This window comes from Rousettus aegyptiacus, unplaced genomic scaffold (genome assembly GCF_014176215.1).
Source record: "Rousettus aegyptiacus isolate mRouAeg1 unplaced genomic scaffold, mRouAeg1.p scaffold_m13_p_9, whole genome shotgun sequence".
Classification (NCBI taxonomy): Eukaryota; Metazoa; Chordata; class Mammalia; order Chiroptera; family Pteropodidae; genus Rousettus; species Rousettus aegyptiacus.
In genome coordinates, this window is record NW_023416312.1 from 87,821,467 (window position 1) to 87,846,458 (window position 24,992).

At 39.6% G+C, this 24,992-nt stretch overlaps 1 protein-coding gene across 1 annotated transcript; it reads right to left on the bottom strand.

Moving 5' to 3' along the window:
* Nucleotides 1-349: 349 nt before the first annotated feature.
* Nucleotides 350-1,879, bottom strand: GPR101 (G protein-coupled receptor 101). The gene has a single exon (XM_016118632.2). The coding sequence runs from the start codon at nucleotides 1,877-1,879 to the stop codon at nucleotides 350-352; it is 1,530 nt and encodes a 509-aa protein (XP_015974118.2).
* Between the last annotated feature and the right edge of the window lie 23,113 nt (nucleotides 1,880-24,992).

Below are 24,992 nucleotides of genomic sequence, written 5' to 3' on the forward strand. Positions count from 1 at the left end.
AGTGAAAGCTGATATGTTGTAGTTCTGGGGAGACAAACAGAACACCAAGTACAGGTCCAAAATGGATAGCCCTTATTGCTTTAAGAAATTTAGAGCCTAATAATTTTGGGGAGGAGGAATTTTAGTCAGAATCCTTAAGTCCATGCTTTGAGGGACACACTTTTAAGAAAAGACTCCCATTCCTACCTCTTCTATATATTTATCTACCTTGTAGTGAGAAGGATGTGTGCAACATCTTTGCCTGGAATGGTATAGGTTGGCATTAATGAGATTATATGCGGTCATTTAAATGAAAGCTGTTCCTGTTTTCTGCATTGCAAACAGTTCAAGATTTTCCTTAGAAATCACTTCAAGGGGAAGTGGCAGAATCATGAGAAGGAATGGTCTTGCCTTCAGTCCCATCCTCTGTGCCGGCTTCAGTACCAGGCAGCTCTGGGTGGCTGTCTACTTTTGGGGGCTTTTCCTTGCAGAAAAACTTCTTCAGCATATCCTGGATTTCCTTTTTGATGGTCTTGTGCATATACCCATAGATGTAGGGATGGATGCAGCACTGCAGGAAGAAAAGCCAAATTATTATGGTGATCACCCACTGGGGTACCTTGGTTTGGATGTCTACCCACACAGCCAGGACTGCTAGAAAGCAGTAGGGCCCCAGAGATAGCACGTAGGAGAAAATGATGAGGAAGATCACTTTAGCAGCTTTGCACTCATAGCACTGGGGCAGAGGATTGTCATTGCTGTTTCGACGACTTGGTGGGAGACTCTCTGGGATGTTCACTGCCTCGATGTCATCCTCACTGAAATTGATGTCATCCTCATCAAACTCCATGTCATCTTCACCCAAGTCAATGTTGCACTGGCTGACCTCTATGAGGCCCTTGTCTGCTTTCATGCCGCTCTCAATTTTGGTGCTGCCTTCCTTACCCTCCATGCTGCCGTTGCTGGCTACCAAGCTACTTTCTCTGACCTCCTTGCTGCCTTTGGCTTCCAAGCTACCCTCATTGTTCCCGATGCTCCCTTTCTTGGCCTTCGTGCTGCCATCCTTGGCTTTCATGCTGCCCTCCTTGGCCTTGAGCTCACCTTCATTCTGGCCATGGGACCTGCTCTCATCATAGAACTCTTCCTTCTTCCCTCCCTCTTCATCCTCATGTTCTACATGGTCTTTGGCTCGAACCTCCAAGCTGTGGTTCTTCACATTGTACAGAAGAGCATGCTGCCGTTGGGCTGCACTGAACACCACAGAGTAGCAGGCAATCATGACAACCAGTGGAATGATGATAAAGGACACCACGCTGAGAATGGTGTAGCTGGGACTGGCCCCCCAGATCATGGAGCAGAGGGCATTGCGCTCATCAAAGGCTGCCTGGCCCCAGCCATAGAGTGGAGGCGTGCTCTGCAGGATGGCCACGATCCAGGTGCCATAGAGAAGCATGTAACCCCGGCGCGGAGTCATCTTAGAAGAGTAGGAGAGAGGGTGGATGATGGACAGGTAGCGATCCACAGACACCACGACGATGGTGTTGACACTGGCAAAGGCGAACAGGTGAGTGAGGCTAATCAGAGCCGTACAGAAGTGGCTGTTTAGGGGCCAGAAGAGAGGCATGGAGGCGACCATTACCCAGGGGGCCACGAGTGAAACTTGCAGTAGATCAGTGACCAGGAGGTTAAAGATGAAGCGGTTGGTCACCTGTAGCATCTGCGGCTTGCGCTGCAACACAAGGGCCAACACTATGTTGCCTACCAGTGAGGCGGTGAGGAAGATGAGCAGCACGCTGGAGCGGATGACGCCGTGAACCAGGCTGATGGGCATTTTGGAGAGGGGCATGCACGTGTGGCTGCTGTTGTTTTCACGTGTGCTGTTGGTGCAGATGGATGTCATGGCGACGGTGGATGTGCGTGAGATAGGGTGCAGGTTTGGAGTCTGCACCAGTAGGCGGCGAAGAGGCCCAAGGACTGGTCTCACTATCTAGGCTGGGGACGAAAAAAACACGTGGGCAGGGTTAGTCACTCTGCAGACAGAGCGCCGCTTCAGCACCTGTCAGCAGCCCTGCAGAAGCCCCTCCCCATGGTCCCTGCGTGGTTCTGGTCTACATACGGGCTGTTTCTCTGAATCCTTCTTTTACTCTCTGGGTCTCTCTGCCTCTCTCTCGGGTTCTCTGAGTCCTCCCATGTCTCTCCCGCTGGAGAGTGCATATGCTCTCCCTGCATAAGTGCCCTACTATCTTTGGGTCTCCAAGTTTGGGTTTCTGGAGTGATTTCCCCAGCTGGCTCTCCCACTAGCACACGCACGCGCTTTGTGTCCCCGCCTGTTTATGTTTGCTGATTTCTCTTTTTCCCTCCAGTGTCTCTCACTAGCGCATGTTTTCTGTATCTCCTGAGGTGTGTGTATGTGTCTCGCCGTTTTTCTCTGTCTTACCCATTTCTCACTTTGCCATCTGTCTCTATTTCTGAGTCTCTCCTTAGCATGAGCACACTTTCTATCGGGTCTCTGAAAGCTGCGGTTCTCCTCTCTTCCCTTTCTGTCTCTTGGTTAACTCCTGTCTCTCCCTCCCACCTCGGTCAGTTTCTCTGCCTCTCAGTCTCTCCCTCTGTCTCTTTCTGATGCGCTCTTATCTCCGTGTCTTTGCCTGTCACTAACTGTCGCTGACAAGAGTTTATGCTTTCCTGGCTTTTCCTGATGTTGTCTTGTTCTCTCCATTTCTCTCAGACTATTTCCCTAACAATTTCTGTGAGTCCCTAGCGCATGTGTTCAGTATCACTCGCTGTATCTCTGTCAGTTTCTGTCTCTCTCCAACTCTCTTGTTTCCATGTCTCCCTCGGGTTCTGTCTCTATTTGTGTCCTGTCTCTCGCTGCGCTTGCTTTGTCTTGAATCCTCTCATCTCTGTGTCTTTTCTTGTCTCCCCCTGCGGTTTCTGTCTCTCTGTGCGTTAAATTCTCTCTACCGCTGTCTGCCTCTCTTTCCGTTGCTCTCTGAAGACCTACTGCTTGTCCCTCCTGATTGTCTGTCTCTCCGTTGCTCAGGCTCTCTCTCTAGCGCGTGCACTTAGTCAATTTCTCTTTCTCTCACTCCCTGGGACACTCACTAAACACTTTCTGTTTATGTTTGAGTGCGAGTGCCGCTCTGTCTCTATCTTTCTCCAATGATCCCTAAACTAGGTGTTTCTTTGACTGGATCTCTTTCCAATCTCTATCACCCAGTCAGCTTTATTTTACCATGGAAACCTGCTGCCACCTTGGCCACCGCGCACTGTGGCGGATAAATCTCCTAGTTTCTCAGCAGCACAGCCATGGCTGGATCCAGGGAGGATGTCAGTTGCGACTCCTTCCCCCTCCCTCAAATTCGGCATTGTTGCTGCATTCTCCAGCCTACGTGGTATTGGCGGTCGCAGGTGTCAGGATGGGTGAACTGGGGAGACTGGGAGAGGAAGCAGGGGTGCTGGGCTGGTGGGGAGCGTCTGAGAGAGACAGAGTGAGAAAGATTGAGAGGCAGAGAAAGGGAGTGAGAGAAAAAATGAGAGACAGAGGGAGACAGAATGAAAATGAGAGACAGAGACAGAATGAGAGCCACACTTAGAGACAGGGAGAAATGACAGAGAGGAAGAAAGAAATATACACACAATGAATGAGCAAACAAGAGACAGAGTGAGAGTGAGAGAGAATGAGACAGAAGATGCGAGTCAGGGAGAGAGAGTGAGACAGGGCAACGTGGAACAGCAAAATTGAAAAAGCATGAGAATGAGAAGCAGAGATGATAGAAAGGATGAGGAACCCACAAGAAAATTTATAGTGGTGGTGGTGGTGGTGTGGGGGGAGAAAGCAGGAGAGAAAGTACGAGGGAAAACTCGAGGGCGAAAGGATGGCAGAGGGACAGTGAGTAGCTGCCGTCGGGCCACGGTGGACGGGGTGAAGGGGGAGTCCCAGGCTCCCGAGCACTGGGGCCACGGCGCCTGAAGTCGAGCCGGCCTCTTACCTGTTGTTGCTGGAGGCGACGCGTCACAGGAGATGCGTCCCAGTTCCCAAGGACTAGCCGCGCTCAACCTAGCTGCGTCCTGAGGTGCTAGCGGCTGTGAGCTTGCACCCGGCACCAGGCATCAGGCACCAGTGGCAGGAGCGGCGGAAGCAGGGCGCCGGTGTCCGCACGTCCTGTCTGCGTGCTGCGCTGCAAGCTCTGAGCAGTGGCGGGAGTGCGCGGCTTCTTAAGGCAGCACTGATCCCTCACCTTGGGGTGCCCCCTCCCCTTCGGCCCCCGCCTGCGCCGGTGACGCAGGAGGTGGCGGGTGCTGGGAGGAGTGGGGCTGGCGGGTCGGGGCACTGTATCGGACCCTTCTCGGATTTTCTCACGCCGAGTCCCCACGCCAGGGGGTCCAAGCTCACTGAGACCTCACAGACTGAGGATTGTCCCCAGAGCCAATTTTTGTGCAAACCCTATGCTTTCCTAGCCCTTGGATTTCTGAACAGGTCCCGACGACAGATCTGCACAGCTCTTCCAAAGAGAAGCAGAAATCTGGGCCTGGGCCTTGGGCCTTGGGCCTCGACCTTTGAAGACTCCCAGACCCCTAAAAGTCTGAACCACCTGGGGCTGAGAGAAGAATCCTGACTTTGATATCACTGATTTTCCCTAGCTCCAAAAAGAGCTAAACAGCAGTTCCTAGATTTTGGACGCATTTAATCTAAGACAAGCCTTTTAATTATCCACTGTATTATTTGCATGAAGTATATCTACGACTCTCTCCCTCTCTCTGTCTCTCTCTCTCTCTCCCTTTCATCTCTATCTCTATCTCTGTCAGGTATTGTGTTAAGCTGTTTATACAGAGAATATGAGGCGAGCTGGAAAAAGGGGGTAGGGCCAGATCCTAACCAGCATTGAATGCCAGTCTGGGGTCTTTGGACTTTATTCCAAGATCATGCATACACAAGTGTAATGATAATAATAAAATAAACCACCATGTTCCCCCCAGCTTAACAATAATAAATATTTTGTTATTATTGTTCATTGATGGTATTTGTGCAGGGCAATGTGATGAGATATCTGTTTTTCCAGGGTCTCCAAGAAGCAGGGCTGGAATGGGAGTGGGTGAGGTGTTGAATGGAGAAAAAGCAGAAATAAAACTGTGGCAGGAGACAAAGACGGCATTGGCAGGTCACACAGAGGGAGCTGAAAAGAGACCCACAGAGAGGCAAAATTTATAGTGGAAAGGAATAAGGACAAGGAGCTGTTCAGGAAGGTCTAAGATAAGCACAAAATTCTGAGTTGGTTGACAGGTTGGATGGAGATCCCTCCACTCCACTGCACCCTATGCCTCCTGGACAGGGAGACAAGGCAGGTACATAATCAGGCCCCAGGATGCTTTTTGGATGTCAGGTCCTACATTTGTTATAGATCATTAGTCTTTTTTTTCTAAGCCTGATTTTATCTTCTCAAAGTTGAATGGTATAAATGTAGCCATTTTTCCTGGAGACAATTTTCATGATAATCACTCACAGTTATAAATCCCTAGCCTCATTGTGGCCATGGTGCGGTATCCTGAGTGGCATGTGCTACTATCAAGTGACATTTCACTCAGACTCAATATTTTGGAATCCCTTGGGAAGCAGTAAAGCTGTGAGAAGTGGACAGAGACAAAGGCCAGTCCAGTCCAGTCCACCCTGCCATTTATTCCTTTTCCTTGTGGTTCTGAGAGTTCCCTGGACTGCTGGGATCCAGTAGGGGATAGGGAGAGAACCTTCACGTACATGTTAGGGGTAGGTACCTTGCCTCGGGGAAGCAGCCTCATGAAGTCTGGAGCTGTACTCTGACACTAAGGGGAATAGTGGGAAGTGGAATAAACTGTAACTAAGGCCAGTCTGCCTGCAAGAGACAGTGAGAAAGCCAAGGAATCACTGGCAAAGTAATGCAAGCCATTTTCCTGTACAGGGAGATGTTTAAGGGTTGTTAATCCTCAGGTGTCTGTTTATTCTTTTCCCTCCAAGCTTTAGCAGAGTTGGTGTCCTTGAATTTCAAAAGCATGCAAGTATCAGCATCCCAACTGGAGGTATGTGGGGGGCCTTGGGGAATGTGGATTTGGCTCCAGGCCCTGCAGGCTCTGATTCTGATGGCCTTGGAAGAGCCCTTCAACTGACAAGCTTCTAGATTGTGGGGAGGTTTTTTGGAAGGATGAGACAAGGAGAGTTTGGGATGATGGTATAAGAATTCACCTAGTCCATTTCCCCTACCTTTGTAATTCTGTAGCAGCAGAGGTAAGATTGGGCTAATGCTATTAATGGGGTAGAGCAGGAGGTCAAGAAGCTACTAGAAAAAGCTCTAGGGCATGATGACAATCACAAGCTACAATAGCAGTCAGCGTGTGCCAGCCTGGTCTTCTCAGACTTGTTCAACTGGTCAGACTGTCCTGATGGATATACCAATGGCCAGGTGAGGGAAGTCAGAGGCTTATGACTTGGCCAAGTGTTGGTTTTAGTAACAATGTGTATACATGGTAAGTGCTTACCACGTGCCAAGCTTTATGCTTGCTTTATCCTATTTAATCTTGAAGAAACTCTGCAAGTTAGAGATTAGTACAGTATTTTTAGAATCCAAGACATCATATACCATTAAGAAAAAAAAGCTGCAAATTTAACCATCATGCTACTGGTAACACTATTATCTTGATTTCAAATTACTAAAATGAGTAAATAAAAAACATATACTTTAGTATCAATGTATGACAGTATCATCCCTGTCCTTACATAGAGGTTAAGTAACTTACCAAAGGTCACACAGTTAGTGTTAGAGCTGAGAGATAAAAGCTGTTTTAGTTGACTTAAATGTGGGAGCATTTCCTAGGCTGCTTCTTGGAAGGATCATGAAGCAAGACAGAAAGGCTCCCAGAGACTGAGCCCAGAAAAAAATTTTGAATCCAGATGTATTGCAATGATGCAGTTGCAGTGATAGAGGCTTCTTTTTGTAAGATACAAGATTCCCATAGGTTGTGAAATGACTAAATTAGTCAATCTAAGTTCTAAGTCTCATGCCTGCCTGTCTAGTGAAAATTCATGTCATTGGGGGAAAATATATGTTTTATTCTGGAGTGCCTTCCCATGGTGGTGTTTTATGTTTTTTAGTGTTATGAGCTTGTCTGGTATTCACTTTAGGCCAACCCCTAGAGGTTGTATTTGTGAAATTCAAATGAAATTAAACACCATCTGGGTGTGAGCTAATAATGCTCACACTGTGGGCTTAGACAAGACAGAAGGTCTAGATTTCAAAGCTATGTATATCCAAATAAAAAGGTTTGGAAGAGAAAATCAGCAGAAAAGAACTGGATGGATTAAAAACAGAGCAAGGGACCTAATTTCTAGTCCTAATTCTGTGATTAACTTGCTGTGTGACATTGGGAAGATCCCCTTCCCTCTCTGATCTCAGTTCTGTTAATAGAGCAAATGAGGCAGGGGAGTGTTAGGTAATCTCTAAGAATCCTGTCAATTGGTGACTTTTGATTCCATTTACTTTCTATTTGGGTGTTATTAAAAGTCCCCAAACTATTCCAACCTAAGTGTTCAAAAACTGAAAACTGGACTTCTGCTTCTGGCCATGAATGACTAACAGAGACTGGATTTATGCTTCTACCTTAAAAAACTAAAAAAAAAATTGGACAAGATATATAAAATATTGGTTGTCATACATTGGGAAACAGGAAGCACAGGACAGTGATCTTCAAGAAAATGGAAGTAAATGGTGTGAGCCTTACAATTGCCCCAGTTTACTACCTCAATAAAATTTCCAGCCTGAGAACCCAAGCTGAGCCTGGAAGTGTGCCTAAATTGAGGAGACAGGGTTCAGAATTCAGGGAGATAAGGGTGGCTAGAATTTACAAGGTAATGTACCAGAGAGAAGCTTTCTAGAAAGAGTGCTGCAGAGATCTATAAAACATACTCCTCAGATCTTTGATTGAATGCTAATCAGCGCATGCATGTGAGGAAAATAATCAAGGGTGGGGAAAGAATAACTCAAAAGGAGTAAGTGGAGCAATTTCTAGAGCTCACATAGGGATAGGAATAGCTCAATTTCCCAACAGCCAGACAGAAAAAACCTCATAATACACAGGGAATCAGACTAAATAATCAGAAGAAGATTACTGCTTTCATAGTGGAGCCAAATTAACCTTAGTCTAAAGTTTGTTTTGGACCCATATCAGAAGAAGAATTGAACTGTTTCCACATATCTTTACTGCAATTCAAAGCAAGGCCCAAAAGTATTTTAAGGAGTACAAAAATTCTAGCACCCAACAAAGTAAAAATTGCCAAGTCTGAAATCCAATAAAACATTACAAGGTATACAAAACAGGAAAATATGAGAAGAAAAATAGAAATGGACACAGATGATAGAATTGGTAGACAGACATTAAAAATACTTTTTAAAATATATAGTTCATTGTTCAAGAAGGTAGAGGAAAGCATGACATGTTAAAGAGAGGCATGGAAGATAGAAGACAGACTCAAATCTTACTTCTAGATATAAAAAATATGATGTCTGAGATAAAAACACACTGGATGACATTCTTATCATATTAGGCACTACAGAAGAAAGTTCAGTGAACTTGAAGACATAGCAATAAAAACTGTCCAAAATGAAACACAGAGAAAAAAGATAGAAAAAAATGAGCAGAGCAATAGTGAACTGTGGCACGACTTCAGGTGTACTAATATATATGTAACTGCAGTCCAAGAAGAAGTTAGGGAGCCAGAAATATTATTTGAAGAAATAACCACTGAAACTTCACCAAATATACTAAAAATTATAAACCCACAGATCCATGAAACTTAACAAAACTCAAGCACAAGAAATGTGAAGAAAATCATACCGAGGTACATCATCATGCTTATTGTTACTCCATGAATCCTCATCTTTTGTTGGCAAGGATATTTGGAGAAACTATAACTTTTATATACTGCTTTTGGAATGTAAAATAGAACAGCCACGTCGGAAAATAGTTTGGTTGGTTAAAAAATGGTTAAACATATACCTACCATATCACTATTTTTCACTCCCAAAAGAAATGAAAGCCTTTATTTATGCAAAGATGTATGTGAATGTTTGTAGCACCTTTATTAGTAATAGATACAAACTGGAAATAACTCTAATGTCTATCAACAGGTAAATGGTTTATTCACACATTGGAATACTACTCAGCCAAAAAGAGAAAAAAATTGTTGATAATATATGACAACATGGATAATCTCAAAATAATTATGCTGAGTGAAAGAAATCACATAAAAAAGTATACACTGTATGATTCTTTTTACATAAAATTTCAGAAATTCTAATTAATCTAAAGTGACATAAAACAGATTAGTGGTTGTCTTGAGAGGAAGGAAGAGAGGGAAGGGGAATCAATTACAAAAGGGGTATAAAAAATCTTCTGGAGGTTATATAAATGTTCATTATTTTCCTGGTGATGTTAAATCACCAAATTATACTTTTCAGATAGGTGTAGTTTAATCTATGCATATTACGCATAAATAAAACTATAAATAACAATGAGCCCCTGGAGGAAAAACCCAAAACCAATGGTTTGTGTGTCCAGGATTCTATTTCTAACATTAGAACACTGGCCTTTCCCTGGGAACCATCAGGTCACCCAGAACTCCTATCCTAGCTGTCATCTGTCAACTCTTGTGTTCTGGTAATCAACATCCTTGCTCTACCTTCCCTCTGTAATGGGAACACAATGCGAGCTCTTTATAAATGCTTGCAGAATTGTGTCCATCCCCTCATGGCAGGTTAACAGCTCTTATTTACTGAGGATTACAGTGCGCTTGACCTCTTCCAGCATTTAATGAGCAGTGAGATAGGTGCTATCATTAGTCTCTTTTTCATAGATTGGGAACCAAGGGCTTAGAAAGGAGTCATGACTTACTCAGAGACACTTAGGAACAGACAGGGCTAGAATTTGAATTTAGGACTGACTCTGAGTTTACAGCTTGGATGTTTAGCTGTTTCACTATTTTGCTACCCTGTCCAAAGAAATTTTTAAAATGTATTATTGCTGTGTAAGGAACTTTACTAACTTTATCTCATCTAATTCTCCAACAATTCTGTGAGGTTGGTATTGTTAATATTCCTTATTTTATAGATGAGAAAACTGAGGCTCAGAGAAGCTAAATAATTTGCTCAAAGTGCTTTGATAACTTTGGCACCTACTCTCTGTAGCTGCTTTACTCGCTGTCAGTCCGAGGGCAGGAAAGACTTAAATCCTCTCATCTTTGGACCACACTTACACTTCTTGAGTCAATTTTTCCAGAGGCTCACAGTTTCAGTGTGACTCTGGTGCAATATCAGGCACCAGGAACACTGGAAGAGCACACCTTCTTGAGTGGAGGGCTCAGGTGGTCAGAACCAACATATTGCTAACTTGTTATCAATGTTCAAAGTACCAAACACTCTAAACCTTCCATGAATCTACATTAAATATCAAGGTCTGAAGAGTTTTCAAAGGCTGACTTATATTTTGTTTGTCATTGAATTATGATGTCTGGAAGTTTGACTTTATAAAACAGTACAAACACTGAGCTTGATGACAGTTAAGAATCAGCAGAGAGCCCTGATGTCAATGGGTTAATCAGAGAAAGCAAATTCATCAAGTGTGCTAAGGTGCATTTATTGAACTATTAGTGTTGCTTCTTAGCTAGAGATGTTGCCTAAATGCCTGAAAATGTATTCTACAGCAAATACTATTATATTTCCACATTTAGGAAAATATTTATGCCATGCTCACATATCAGCATTAGAGAGTGGAAAGTCAAACTATTCAAGCTAAACTATAAGCACTATATAAGTTTTTGAGTTTTTGTGCAGAAGAATGCAAAGAAAGGGCGGTACTTTTCTAGAAGAAGCTTGTGTAAAATTATTTTTTAAATTAATTTTATTATGGTGACATTGGTTAACAAAATCCAGTAAGCTTCAGGTGTACAATTTAACAGGAAGGCATATATATATATATTTACATTGTGTGTTCACTGTCCATAGTTAGATTTCTTCTTGTCACCACATATTTAACCCCCTTTAGCCCACTTAATTCCCCCCTCCCCCCACACTCTGGTAACCAATAGTCTGTTATCCTGTTTGTTTGCCCTGTTTGTTTGTTACTTTTAGGTTTGTATCCCACATATAAGTTATATCATCTGATTTTCGACTTTTTCTGTCTTACTTATTTCTCTTAGCATGATTATCTCAAGGTCCATTCATGATGTCCCAAATGGCAGTATTTCATCTCTTCTTACAGCTGAATAATATTCTATTGTATATATGTACCACTGATTCATTAGCCAATAATCTATTATAGGTCACTTCGGTTGCTTCCATGTCCCGGCCACTGTGAATAATCCTGCCATGAAATTGGTGTGCAAATGTCTTTTCGGATATGAGTTTTCAAGTCTTTGGGGGTAAATACCCAGTAGAGGGATTGCTGAATCATATGGTAGATCAATTCTTAGTGTTTTGGGGAACCTCCATACTGTTTTCCATAGTGGCTGTACCAATTTGCAGTCCCACCAGCAGTGTATGAGGGTTCCTATTTCTCCACAACCTCTCTAACATTTGTTATTACTTACCCTGTTGATTATAGTTATTCTAAGATGTGTGAGATGGTATCTTATTATGGTTTTGATTTGCATTTCCCTAATAGCTAGCAATGTTGAGCATCTTTTCATATATTTGTTGTCCATTTGTATGTCCTCTAGGGAGAAGTGTCTGTTCAGATCCTCTGCCCATTTTTTTTGATAGGATCATTTCGTTGTTGTTGTTGTTGTTGTTATTGAGTCGAATGAGTTCTTTGTATACTTTAGATATTAGGCCCTTATCAGAGGCATTGCTTGCAAATATATTTTCCCATTTGGGTGGTTGTCTTTTTACCTTGTTGAGGGTTTCTTTTGCTAAGCAGAAGCTTTTTAGTTTGATGTAGTCCCCTTCATTTATTTTGCTTTTATTCCCTTGCCTTTGGGGTCAAATTCATAAAATCCTATTTAAGTCCAAGGCCCTTGAGTTTATTTCCTGTTTTCTTCTGTGAATTTTATTGTTTCGGGTCTTATATTCAGGTCCTTAATTCATTCTGAGTTAATTTTGGTGTGTGATGATAGACAACAGTCTAGTTTCATTCTTCTGCAGGTGGATTTCCAGTTTTTCAGCACCATTTATTGAAAAGGCTTTCCTTTCTCAACTGTATGTTTTCGGCTTCTTTGTAAAAAATTATTTGCCCATATAAACATGGGTTTACTTCTGGACTCTCAATTCTGTTCCACTGGTCCGTGTGTCTGTTTTGCTGCCAATACCATGTTGTTTTGATTACTGTCACTTTGTAGTATAATTCGAAGTTGGGCAGAGTGATGACTCCAGACTCGTTCTTTTTTCTCATGATGCTTTGGCAATTTGGGGACTTTTGTGCATCGATACAAATTTGATGATTTTTTTGTTCTATTTTTTAAAAAAATGCCAATGAGGTTTGAATGGAATTGCATTAAATCTGTATAATGTTTTAGGTATATGATCATTTTAACTATGTTGATTCTTTCAGTCCAAGAACATGGACTATCTTTTCATGTCTTTGTATCTTCTTCAATTTCTATTAATAGGATATTGTAGTTTTCATTGTATAGGTCCTTCACATGTTTTGTTAAATTTATTCCTAGATATTTTATTCTTTTCATTGCAATTGTAAAAGGATTTTTTCCACTTTTTTCTGACACTTCATTATTGGAGTATAAGAACGCTATGGAGTTTTGAATGTTGATTTTTTTATACAGAAACTTTACTGTATTTGCTATTGTTTCTAGTAGTGTTCTTGTGGAGTTTTTAGGGTTTTCTCCATAGAGAATCATGTCATCCACAAATATTCACAGTTTGACTTCTTCGTTTCCTATTCGGATGCCTTTAATATCTTTCTCTTGTCTAATTGCTCTTGCTAGGACCTCCAATGTTATATTAAATAACAGCGGTGATAGTGGACAGCACTGCCTTGTTCCTGATCATAGAGGGAAGGTATTTAGTTTTTCACTACTAAGCGTAATGCTAGCTGAGAATTTGTCTATATGGCCTTTTTATATTAAGGTTCTTTCCTTCTATACTGATTGTCTTAAGTGTTTTGATCATAAATGGTTGTGTATCTCGTCGAAGACTTTTTCTGCACCTGTTGATATAATCATATGATTCTTAATTTTTAATTTGTTTATGTGGTGTATCACATTAATCAATTTGCATACGCTGAAACATCCTTGTTCCCCTGGGATGAAGCCCAGTTGACCGTGGTGTATAATCATTTTAATATGCTGCTATATTCAGTTTGCCAGTATCTCATTTAGGATTTTTGCATTTGTGTTCATGAGAGATATTGCTCTGGTGTGTGTGTGTGTGTGTGTGTGTGTGTGTGTGTGTGTGTGTGTGTTATCCTTACCAGGTTTTGGTATCAGAGTGATATTGGCTTCATAAAATGAGTTGGGAATTATTGCCTCCTCTTCGATTTTTAGGAAGCATTTGAAGAGAGGAGATATTAAATCTTCTTTGAATATTTGGTAAAATTCACTGGCAAAGCCACCTGGTCCTGGACTTTTACTTTTTGATAAGTTTTTGTCGATTTTTTCAATTTTCATACTTCTGATCCTTCTATGTAGATTTTCCAGATCTTCATGATTCAGTCTACAAAGATTGTATTTTTCTAGGTACTGGTCCATTTCTTCTTGGTTATTATATTTGGTGTTATATACTTTTTCATAGTATTCTTGTATGATCCTTTGTATTTCTGTGACATCAGTCGTAATTTCCCCTCTTCCATCCTTGATTTTATTTATTTGTATCCTTTCTCTTTTTTCTTTAGTGAGTCTAGCCAGGGGTTTGTCAATTTTATTAACCTTGTCAAAGAGCTAGCTCTTTGTTGCATTTATTTTTTCTATTGATTTTTATTATTGTTGTTGTTCTCAATTTCATTTATTTGTGCTCTAATTTTGATTATTTCTTTCCTTCTGCTGACTTTAGACTTCATTTGGTTTTCCTTTTCTGGTTTTCTAAGATGCAATATTAGGTTGTTTATTTGGCCTCATTCTTGTTATGGAGGTAGGCCTCTAATAATATGAACTTTCCTCTTATGACTGCTCTTGCTGTGTCCCAAAGTTTTGATATGTTGTAATGACATTATTATTCGTTTCTACGTATCTCTGGATCTCTCTTTTTATTTCTTCCCTGACCCAGATATTCTTCAGTAGCATGTTGTTTAATCTCCATGTATTTGTGGTTCTTCCTGATTTCTTTTTGAAGTTAATCTCTAGTTTCAAAGCATTGTGATCAGAGAATGTGGTTGGTATGATTTCAACCCTCTTATATTTGTTGAGGCTATCTCTGTGTCCCAGTAGGTGGTCGATTCTTGAGAATGTTCCATGTGCACTAGAGAAGAATATATAAGGAGCTGCTTTGGGATATAAGGCTCTGTAAATGTCAATTACATCCAGTTGGTGTAATGTGTCATGTCAGGATGTTATTTCCTTATTGATTTTCTGTTTGGATGATCTGTCCATATCCGACAGTGGGGTATTTAGGTCCCCTACTACAATAGTGTTTTGGACTGTTTCTCCCTTTAGTTCTGTTAGTAATTGCTTTATATATTTTGGGGTTCCCTGATTGGGAGCATAGATATTAATAAGTGTTATGTCTTCTTGTTGCATGATTCCTTTCATCATTACGAAGTGTCCCTCAGTATCTTTCTTTACCTTTTTTTTATTTCGTATTCTATTTAATCCGATATTAGTATTACTACTCCCACTTTTCTCTGAATGCCATTTGCTTGGAATATCATTTTCTACTCTTTTACTTTGAGCCTATATTTGTCTTTGGAGGTGAGATGTGTCTCCTGGAGGCAGCATACGGTTGGATTTTGTTTTTGTTTTTTTGATTCATTCTACAACTCTGTGCCTTTTTATTGGTGAGTTTAGTCCATTTACATGTAGGGTGATTATTGAAATATGATGTCTTTTTACAGCCATATTATCTTTTGCTTTCGGGTGTCACAGTGTTTCCGTTGCTTCCTTGTCCTTTAGGGTTGTCTATGTCACCTGAAAATAGTGACAGTTTGACCTCTTCATTTCCTATTTGGATACCTTTAATATCTTTCTCTTGCCTGATTACATTCAACAGGACATCCAATGGAATATTGAATAACCGTTTCGATAGTGGACAGCCTTGCCTTGTTCCTTATCTTAGAGGGAATGTTTTTTGTTTTTCACTAGTAAGTGTAATATTGTCTGAAGGTTTGCCACAAATGTCCTTTATTATGTTAATGTTCTTTCATTTTATACAGATTTTGTTAGGTGTTTTGTTCATAAATAGATGCTGTATCTTGTCAAAGGCATTTTCTGCATCTATTAATATGACCATATGATTCTTATGTTTTAATTTGTTTATCTGCTGTATCGGATTAATCAGTTTGCATATGTTGAACCATCCCTGTGTCCCTGGGATGAAGCCCACTTGAACAAGATGTATAATCTTTTAAATATGTTGCTGTATTCAGTTCACTTGTATCTTATTTAGGATTTTTGCGTCTGTGTTCATTAGAGATATTGGTTTGCAGTTTTCTTTTTTTGTTGTTATCTTTGCTAGGTTTGGGTTTCAGGGTAATAGTGGTCTCATAAAATGAGTTGTGAAGTATTGCTTCCTCTTCGATTTGTTCGAAGAGTTTGAGGAGAATAGGTATTAAATCTTCTTTGAGTGTCTTGTATATTTTACTGTGAAACTGTGTGTTCCTGAACTTACACCTTTCTATAGGTTTTTAACAATTGTTTCAATTTCCATACTGCTGATCAGTCTATTTCAATTTTCCAGTTCTTCTCGATTCAGTCTAGGAAGATTGTATCCTTCTACATAGTTGTCTATTTCTTCTCGGTTGTTAAATTTGGTGTTATATACTTTTTTCCATAGTTTTCTTGTATGATTCTTTGTATTTCTGCGGTGTCTGTCATAATTTCTCCCTCTTCATCCTTGATTTTGTTTAGTTGTGTCCTTATTCTTTTTTCTCTAGTGAGTCTAGCCAGAGCTTTGCCAATTTTATTAATCTTGTCAAAAAATCTTGTTGTTTATTTAATTTTTCTATTGTTTTTTCTTTCAATTTCATTTAATATTGCTGTAATTTTGATTATTTCCTTTTGCCAACTTTAGGCTTCATTTGTTCTTCCTTTTCTGTTTTTTTTTTTTTTAAGATGAAGCATTAGGTTGTTTATTTGGGCTTGTTCTTGTTTTCTGACATAGACCTGTAATGATATGAACTTTCCTCTTTTTACAACTTTTCCATGTCTCAAAAGTTTTGTTATGTTGTAATATCATTTCATTTGTTTCTATGTATCTCTTGCTCTCTCTTTTTATTTCTTCTTTGACCCAGTCATTCAGTAACTTGGTGTCTAATCTCCATGTATTTGTGGTTATTCCCACTTTCTTTTTACAGTTGATCTCCAACTTAAAAGCATTATGTTCAGAAATATGGTTGGTATGATTTCAACTCTCTTATATATGTTGAGGATATTTCTTTATCCCAGTATGTGATCAATCCTTGAGAATGTTCCATATGAGCAACTGTTTTGGGATGAAAGGCTCTGTAAATGTCAATTATGTCCTGTTGTCTAATGTGTCATTTCAGGATGTTATTTCCTTATTGATTTTCTGTTTAGATGGTCTATCTATATTTGATAGTGGGATATTTAGGTACCCTACTATGATAGTATTTTGTTCTGCTTCTCTATTTTTTTCTGTTAGTAATTGCTTTATATATTTCGGGTTCCATGATTGGGAGAATATATATTAAGACGTGTTATGACTTCTTGGTACATGATTTACTGTATTGTGAAATGTCCCTCAATATCTTTCTTTACCCTTTTTATTTTGATGTGTCTTTCATCCGATATAAGTACTGCTACTCCCACTTTTCTTCGAATGTCATTTCCTTGAAATATAATTTGCACCATTTCACTTTGAGTCTATATTTGTCTTTGGAACTGAGATGTGTACCCTGGTGGCAGCACATGTTTGAGATTTGTTTTTTGACCTAATCTGCAACTCTGTGCCTTTTTATTGGTGAGTTAGGTCCATTTACATTTTGGGTGATTATTGAAATATGAGGCCTTCTTATAGCCATTTAATTTTCGCCTTCTGGTAGCTCAGTGTTTCCATTGCTTCCTTGTCCTTATGTGTCTGGTTATTTTGTAAAATTTATTTTGGTTGTGTTTTGTATTTTTTCCCTTGGGTTTTTCTTGTTTTATGTTAGATACTTCAATTCTGAATCTTTGGCATGTGGTTACCATAAGAATATGTAAAGGATAGTTATATATCCATTTTCTTCAACATGTATCTTATCTCCATTCTCCTTTGTTAATTCTCTTTGAATGCTCTCCTTTTTATTCATTGTTATTTCAATTTGTCCCTATGTATTCTGAATATTTATTACTATTTTGCAATAGTAAATCCGTTCTTATTGTTTAAGCTAATAATGCCCTCTTCTTAATAAGCGTTGCACTCCTCTGCTTCTATCTGCCTAGTTGCCTTACTCTTGGTTACGTTATTTTATTTTATTTTTGTTATTTTGTTTTAGGTGAGCTATCTCCTTTCAGCATTTCCTGTAATGCAGGCCTCGTAGTGGGGAAGTCCCTCATTTCTTGTATGTCTGGAAAGGTTTTTATTTCTCCTTCATATCTAAAGGTGAGCCTTACTGGATACATTATTTTAGGCTGGTAGTTTCTTTCTTTTAATAGTTTGAATATTTCACTCCTGTCTAGCTTGTAAGGCTTGTGCTGAGAAATCCAACGATAATCTAATGGGTTTTCCTTTATAGGTTACTGTCTTCTTTTCCTTGGCTGCCCTGAGAATTCTGTCTTTGTCATTGATTTTCGATAATTTTAATTCAATGTGTCTTGGTGAAGGCCTTCTGGGGTTAAGATAATTGGGTATTATGTTGACTCCTTGAACTCCAATCTCCAGCTCATTCCTTAGGTTTAAGAAATTCTCATCAACTATTTGTCTGAAATGCTTTCTAGTCCCTGCTTCTTTCTCTCCCCTTCAAGAATGTTCATTATTCTTACCTTTCCTCTCTTAATGGTATCAGTTAATTCTTGTATTTCTCTTTCATTAGTTTTCATTCTTTGGCTTCTCTCTTCTTCCTTCTGATTTATTTCTAGATTTCTGTCTTTGCTATCACTGATCCTTTCCTCCATTTGGTTGACCCTATTTTACAAACTTGCTATTTGATTTTTCATCTCTTTTAGTGCGTTCTTCATCTCTAGAATTCTATTCTTTTCTTTTTGAGTGTTTCAATTTCCTTGCTGACATACTCATTTTGCCTATCTAGTTGTTATTTTTCAATTCCTGGAATTGTTGCTGTGAATTATTTTGATTCTCATTGCATTTTTTTAGAAGTACCATCCCAAGTTCTCTATCATCTATTTTGTATATTTCTATGTTTGTAAGCTTACTTTCTGGAGATTTTTCTCTTTCTTTCTGAGATGCCTTGTCACCTGGTTGTTCATGATGTTTAGTGGACTATTTCTCTGCCTGGACATTAACGGAAGTGAGTCCTGCTTTTTTTCCAGAAAGATTTATTATATACTCTTTTTAACCTGTTGCTAAGATGGCGTTTTTCTTTTGCTTTCCAATAGGTGGCATCTAAGCCTCTTAGATCCCTACTTATAGAAAGTCTTACTAATGCTTTTTTAAAAAATCTCTTATAGATGTTCAATCACACTTGCTACCCTCAGTCTCAGTTCCTGTCAATGTTAGCAACAGTTTAAATAGCATTTGCTCAGATTCCACTGAGGCTTCCTGTTGGTCTTGGAGGATATGGAGGGAGGGGCCAAGGTAGAGGGATGCGGGCTGTGGCTCATCCTCTCATTTTGCAACTGTTTTGGTAATATCAACTTTTGCTTCTCTGCTGTCCCGCTTCTCTTCCATCCCTACTTCTCTGCTTTCTGCTGCGATCCCTGGGCACTGTTGCTGGCTGCATAGAGCTCACAGCTCTCTCAGGCAGGGCTGTGTAGGGAACCTGCCACAGGTTATCTTCTCCCTCTCCTCCTGCAGGGAGCTCCAACTGCATAAGGCAGGTCTTTTGTTTCTCCCAGTCCATGACCCTACTCCAGGTGTTCTGACCTGTGGTAGCTCTTATGCGCAGATTCCACACTGAGATGTTCTTGTGTTCAGGTTGGGCGTTTTTGTTGGGTTTTAGATATTAAGTTTATTGTTGTTTCAAGAGGACAGATCTGGGGACATCTCTCCTTCTACCGTTTTTTTTTTAATTCTTCAAAAATAATTTTCTACAATGGGGAAAAATCAGTCTCTTTAATAAATGGTGTCAGGATAATTGGATATTTACAAGTAAAATAAAAACTGGCACCATATTTTAAACCAGTTACAAGAATTAATCTAAAATATATTGAAGATTTAAATGTAAGACCTGAAACCATGAATCTACCATGAGGAAGGAAGGGAATAAAACTCTTTGACATGGATCTTGGTAATGATGTTTTGGGGTATGACACCTGAAGTACAAGTAAAAAAAAAGCACAGCAAAAGAAACCACCAACAAAGAGAAGAAACTACCTATGGAAATATATTTCAAACCATATATCTAGTAAAGGGTTAATATCTAAAACATAAAGGATTTATATAGCTCAACAAGAAAATAAAATAGTTTGATTAAAAAAATGAGCAGAGGATCTGAATAGATATTTTTCAAAGGAAGCTATACAGATGGCCAACAGGCATTTGAAAAGATATTCAACATCACTTATTATTAGAGAAATGTGAGTCAAAATCACAATGAGGTATCACATCATAATTATTAGAGTGGTTATTATCAAAAAGAGAATTGATAAATGTTGATGTGGATGTGGAGAAAATGGAATCCTTGTGCACTGTTGATAGGATTATAAACTGGTACAGCTTCTATGGAAAACAGTGTGGAAGATCTTCAAAAAAACTTAAAAATAGAACTACCACATGATCCAGCAATTCCACTTCTGGAAGTATATCAAAAGGAAACAATGACATTAACTCAAAAAGATGTCTGCACTCCCATGTTCATAGCAGCATTATTTACAATAGTCAAGACATGGAAACAACCTAAGTGTCCATTGATGGATGAATGGATAAAGGAATTACACACACACAGACACACACACACACACAATGGAGGATTATTCAGCCATTCAAATGAGGAAACCCTACATTTGTGGCAACATGGGTATACCTTGAAGACATTATGCAAAGTGAAATAAGTAAGACAGAGAAAGACAAATAATGCATGATTTCACTTGTACATGAAATATAAAACACACACACACACAAGCTAAACTTATAGAAAAAGAGATCATACTTATGGGTACCAGAGGTAGAGGGTGGAGGGAGCAGGAAATGAAGAAAGGTGGTCGAAAGATGTAAACTTCCAGTTATAGCTAATACTGCTATATGATGTATAGGGAGCTAAGAGAGTAAATCCTGAGTGCTCATCACAAGGAGTATTTTTTCTTTTCTTCTTTTTTATCTTTTTAAAATTATATCTATATGAGAAGATGGATGTTAGCTGATTCTATCATGATAATCATTTTGCAATATATATAAATCAAACCATCAGGCTTTATACCTCAAGCTTATACAGTGACATATGTCAATTATTTTTCAATGAAACTGGAAAAAAGAGTGTTTTGTAGTTATCATGTAGTACCTGGAGACAATCTGTACTAGTTTGTGAGAGTTTGTTGTTAAGTTTTCAGGAATTTTGTAAGTGGTCATTAAAAATTAAATTATGTAAACCTACGTTAAATAAGTTACATTCAAAGTACAGGTAAAAAAAAGATAATAAATACTCAAAACACCACTTCTTAATTTTTTTTATCACCTTTTACTATTTTATGATCTTAGGGTTATTTATGCCCATTGTAGCTGTATGGTGCAAATATTTTATAATGGTGTGCTGCTATACAACTCTACCCAGTTCCACATTAATTGAAATCACATTGGTCACTTGAAATTGACCAAGGGAGTATTTTCATCATGGTTATTATCAAACAGTACAAACCAGGACTTTTTTCCTCTGAGTACCAGATGTTAAATATTGACTAACACATCACTGTCTGTAGAACACTTTTTATATAGCTTTATTGAGACATAACTTATATGCCATATACCCATATAACATGCACAATTAAAGTGATTTTAATATATACACAAATATGTTCGACTATCACCACAGTCAATTTTAGAATATTTTCATAACCTCAAAAAGAAACCCCATGCCCTTTAGCTAATTATCCTTTATTCACCACTCCCCCCCCCCACCAACTCAGGCTTAAGCAACCACTAATCTACATTTTGTCTCAATAGGTTTGCCTCTTCTAGACATTTCATATAAATAAAATGATACGTGGCTTTTTTTGTAATTGACTTCTTTCAAGGCTCATCCATGTTGTGATATGTAGTAGTACTTTATTCCTTTTTATGACCGAATAATATTTCGTTGTATGGATATACCACCTTTTGCTTATTTATTCATCAGTTGATGGACATTTGAATTGTTTCTACCTTCTGACTATATGAATAGTGCTGCTATGAAAATTCATGCACGAGTTTTTGTTTAAATACCTGTTTCCATTTTGGGGGAGTATATGCCTAGGAGTGGAATTGCTAGGTCAGATGGTTTTTCTATTTTACTTATTGAGGATCTGCCAAACTGTTTTCCACAATGGCTGCACCATTTTACATGCTCACCTGCAGTGCGTTGGGTTCCAGTTTTGCAAATCCTCATTGACATTTTTATTTTCCATTTCTTTGATTATAGCCCTCCTAGTGGATGTGGAGCAGTATCTTATTGTGGATTTTATTTGTATGTCCCTCGTGACTAATGATGTCAAGCATCTTTTCATGTAATATTGCATTTGTATATCTTCCTTGGAGAAATGTGCTTTTGTAGATCACTTTTCAAAATATCTCTAATCTTCATAACAATCTTGGAAAATATGTATCATGATTCCTATCTTACTGCTGAGGTAACTGAGACTCAGAAAGATTAAGCGATTTGCTTAATTTGTACATAGCTAGAAAGGGAGCTGGGATTTGAATGTGTCCAGCTTGAAAACCTGTGCTCCCTCCATTATACCACATTGTTTCCAAGACCCTTGACCTGTCATCTGATGCTTAAGAGTTAATTACTTTACTATTAACAAAGATACATTGCCTGTGCTCCTGGTGGAGTACTCTGGCCTAGGTTCTAGTTCTGGCTCTGCCCCTGGGCCTCCATATCCTCATCTCTCAAAGGAGGAGTTTGAGCTAGACGATCTCTGTGTCAGTCCATTGGTTTAATAGTAGAATTGGCCCTTTCATTTTGAATGCAAATGTCCTGAGGATTTGTACAAAGGCAGCTTGACAGTTCCGTGTGTTATTTTGAGTAGTTAATGGGATTTTTTCCCTCAGTGCATTACATTGCACTTGCCTACACTGATGCTCACCTGCTACTTTTCAACCCACTCATACAGCCTCTAAACATCTTTTGCCAGTTTAACCTAAAGAGCTTAACAGGTTACCACCCGGAAGGGTCAGGTGTTGCCTGGAAACCTGAAATCTTTACTAGGCCAACTTTCTTTCACATATTAAGATGTCTCCATCAGTCTTTGGGGAGAAGCCATAATGTCTACAATTCTTTCCTCAGTGATTCAGTTTGCATCACTACCTTTTCAATGTGCATGTTTGTCTGTGAAAGTCATATTTATCCTTGTTTCCTGTCTCTGTGGCCATTGCTTATCCATGATATAACCATACCCCAATCCCAAAGTGATTTGGCACTATGTCAAAAGATTCTGTTTTCCCATTCCCTTTTTATTCATGTGTGTTTTTATCACTTAAAATTTTCTAATTGATTGATTGGGCATAACTTCCCTTTGTGTAAACTGTTGTCCAAATTATCATTGAGCTCATCCTTTGTTATAAAAGTTATTTGTTTCCCAGCCTGTGCCTCAAGATCTCTTTAGGATTCTACCTTTTGAATGGAACTCCACGTGGCAATATGTCAGCCTTTGTCATGGGGGCCGAACTTTCTCACCTAATTTAATGGGGACACGTTGTCCCTGAATCCTAGTGAAGCACATATATTTAGACTATTCTGTAGGGCTTGGATACCCACAGCATTTGCCACTATCTCTTCTAGTGGCTTAGACTCTTCCAATGAGAGCCAAGGAATAGACATCTCGGTGATATCCTGTTCAGTATCTGTTCATGTTTTTGCCTCCCAAGCATGACTGTCAGTTGTCTCCACTGATCATCTGACTGACATTCTTCCTAGACTATACCTGAAGAGGATCTTGGCTTTGGTTTTCAGATACCTTGCCTGGTTCCTCTTCAGTTCCCTTATTCTGTCCTGATTTTTTAATTTGCCTCTGCTCTACCACTTTTGGGGGGCATCTTTGTTCCCTTCACTTGAACAACATTTTTCTTGGAGAAGGAGCTTTTATCACACTGCTCATGTCTCTCTTACTTGACTACTTAGTTGCTCAAAGATAGCTTTTTCCAATTTTTCTGGTATTTTGAATTCTTGATACACATTACCCTGTATTTTCAATATGATGTTTTCTAAACTATCTACAGGCCTGTCGTGGTTATTGACTTATTTCACTTTTTGAATTCTTTCCTAAGTAATGCTCATATTTGATTGGGATTCCATTTGCTAGAATGAAGTAAATAACCGTCATATATTTCTTTGGCTTTCTCTCTCCCACTGGGATGCTGGCCCTGGTAATTCTGGGATCAGCATTGTAGAGGGCAGGCCTCCATCTTCCACAGGACTCCAGGGTGCAGGGAAAGGATGGATGAAACCAATGGTGTCAGAGAATCTGGCTTCTAGCCTGTCTCAGTCACAAATTCCCTGTATAATAGTAGGTAGGCCATTTCCCTTTTCTGGGCTTGGTTTCCTCCTTTTAATGAGGGTATTGGCCTACATAAAGGCCTGGGATATAAAAAAATGTGGTCCCAATGATTCAGTTTGCATCATTACCTTTTCAATGCACACATTTGTCTATAAATAACGAGAATCAAATTGACTGAACTTTGGGAAAAATTTTTGGATCCCTCCAGTATCTGAACCCTGGAGTCAAGATGCATATAAGTTTAGATTGGCGGCTGTGGATGGCTATCTGGTTCTGGAGAAAAGGGTCCTGAAATTTCATGTTCAGTTCCACCAGGCCCAGTGCTGTACTCTAGCTCTCTAATATTTTCCACAATGGGCTGGGGAGCACTGATGCCCAAGCTTAGTGCTTCTTTGAGAATAGTGATTCTTAATTTTTTTCCTTTTGGACCAAGGACCATTTAGAAAAGCTGATAAAAGCTGGGGACTCTGTGATTTTGCAAGTGCACACACACCAATCCGAGCCCAGTCATAGGCGGTTCATGACCTGTGAAGGCAATCCATGGAGTCTGGAGTCTAGGGACCCCTTGTTAATAACCCCTGCTATAGAAGATGGCTGTTGGTGTGTACTGAGCTCAAGATCCTCACCTAAAGCTTGGTTATCCTCTGACTTTATGGACTAGGACCAGTGTGGGTGCTCAACAAGCTACCAGAATTGATCCATAGCCTTGAATGCATCTAGAAGGAGGCATTTCTCCTTGGAATGTAATTCTATAGCTGACAGGTTGTGCTAAGCCCCATCAACAACAAAAAGGAGAGTAAATGAGAACCAAGTGGGAAGATTCTCCCAGCATCTCTGGTCAAGGAGCTTTCACTGGTGAGAAGCTTGCTGGTGGATGTGTAAGTGTTTTTCTATGAAAAAAGCCAAGTAAGGAGTAAGGTAAAAGCTCAATTGAGAGGGAAATATGTTCAGATGCAATGTGGTGGTTTGAATGAAGGTGAAGGACTAACGGGTGAAATGAATAGGCTTAGAAAGCCAGTAACCTAAAAAAAGAAGCAAGCCTAAAAAAAAGTAAATGGTAGAGGAGGGGAATGTTCATAAGGAG

Bases quoted from the DNA above. Each gene is read 5' to 3' on its own strand.
- GPR101 (XM_016118632.2), bottom strand. From the start codon at position 1,879: ATGACATCCATCTGCACCAACAGCACACGTGAAAACAACAGCAGCCAC.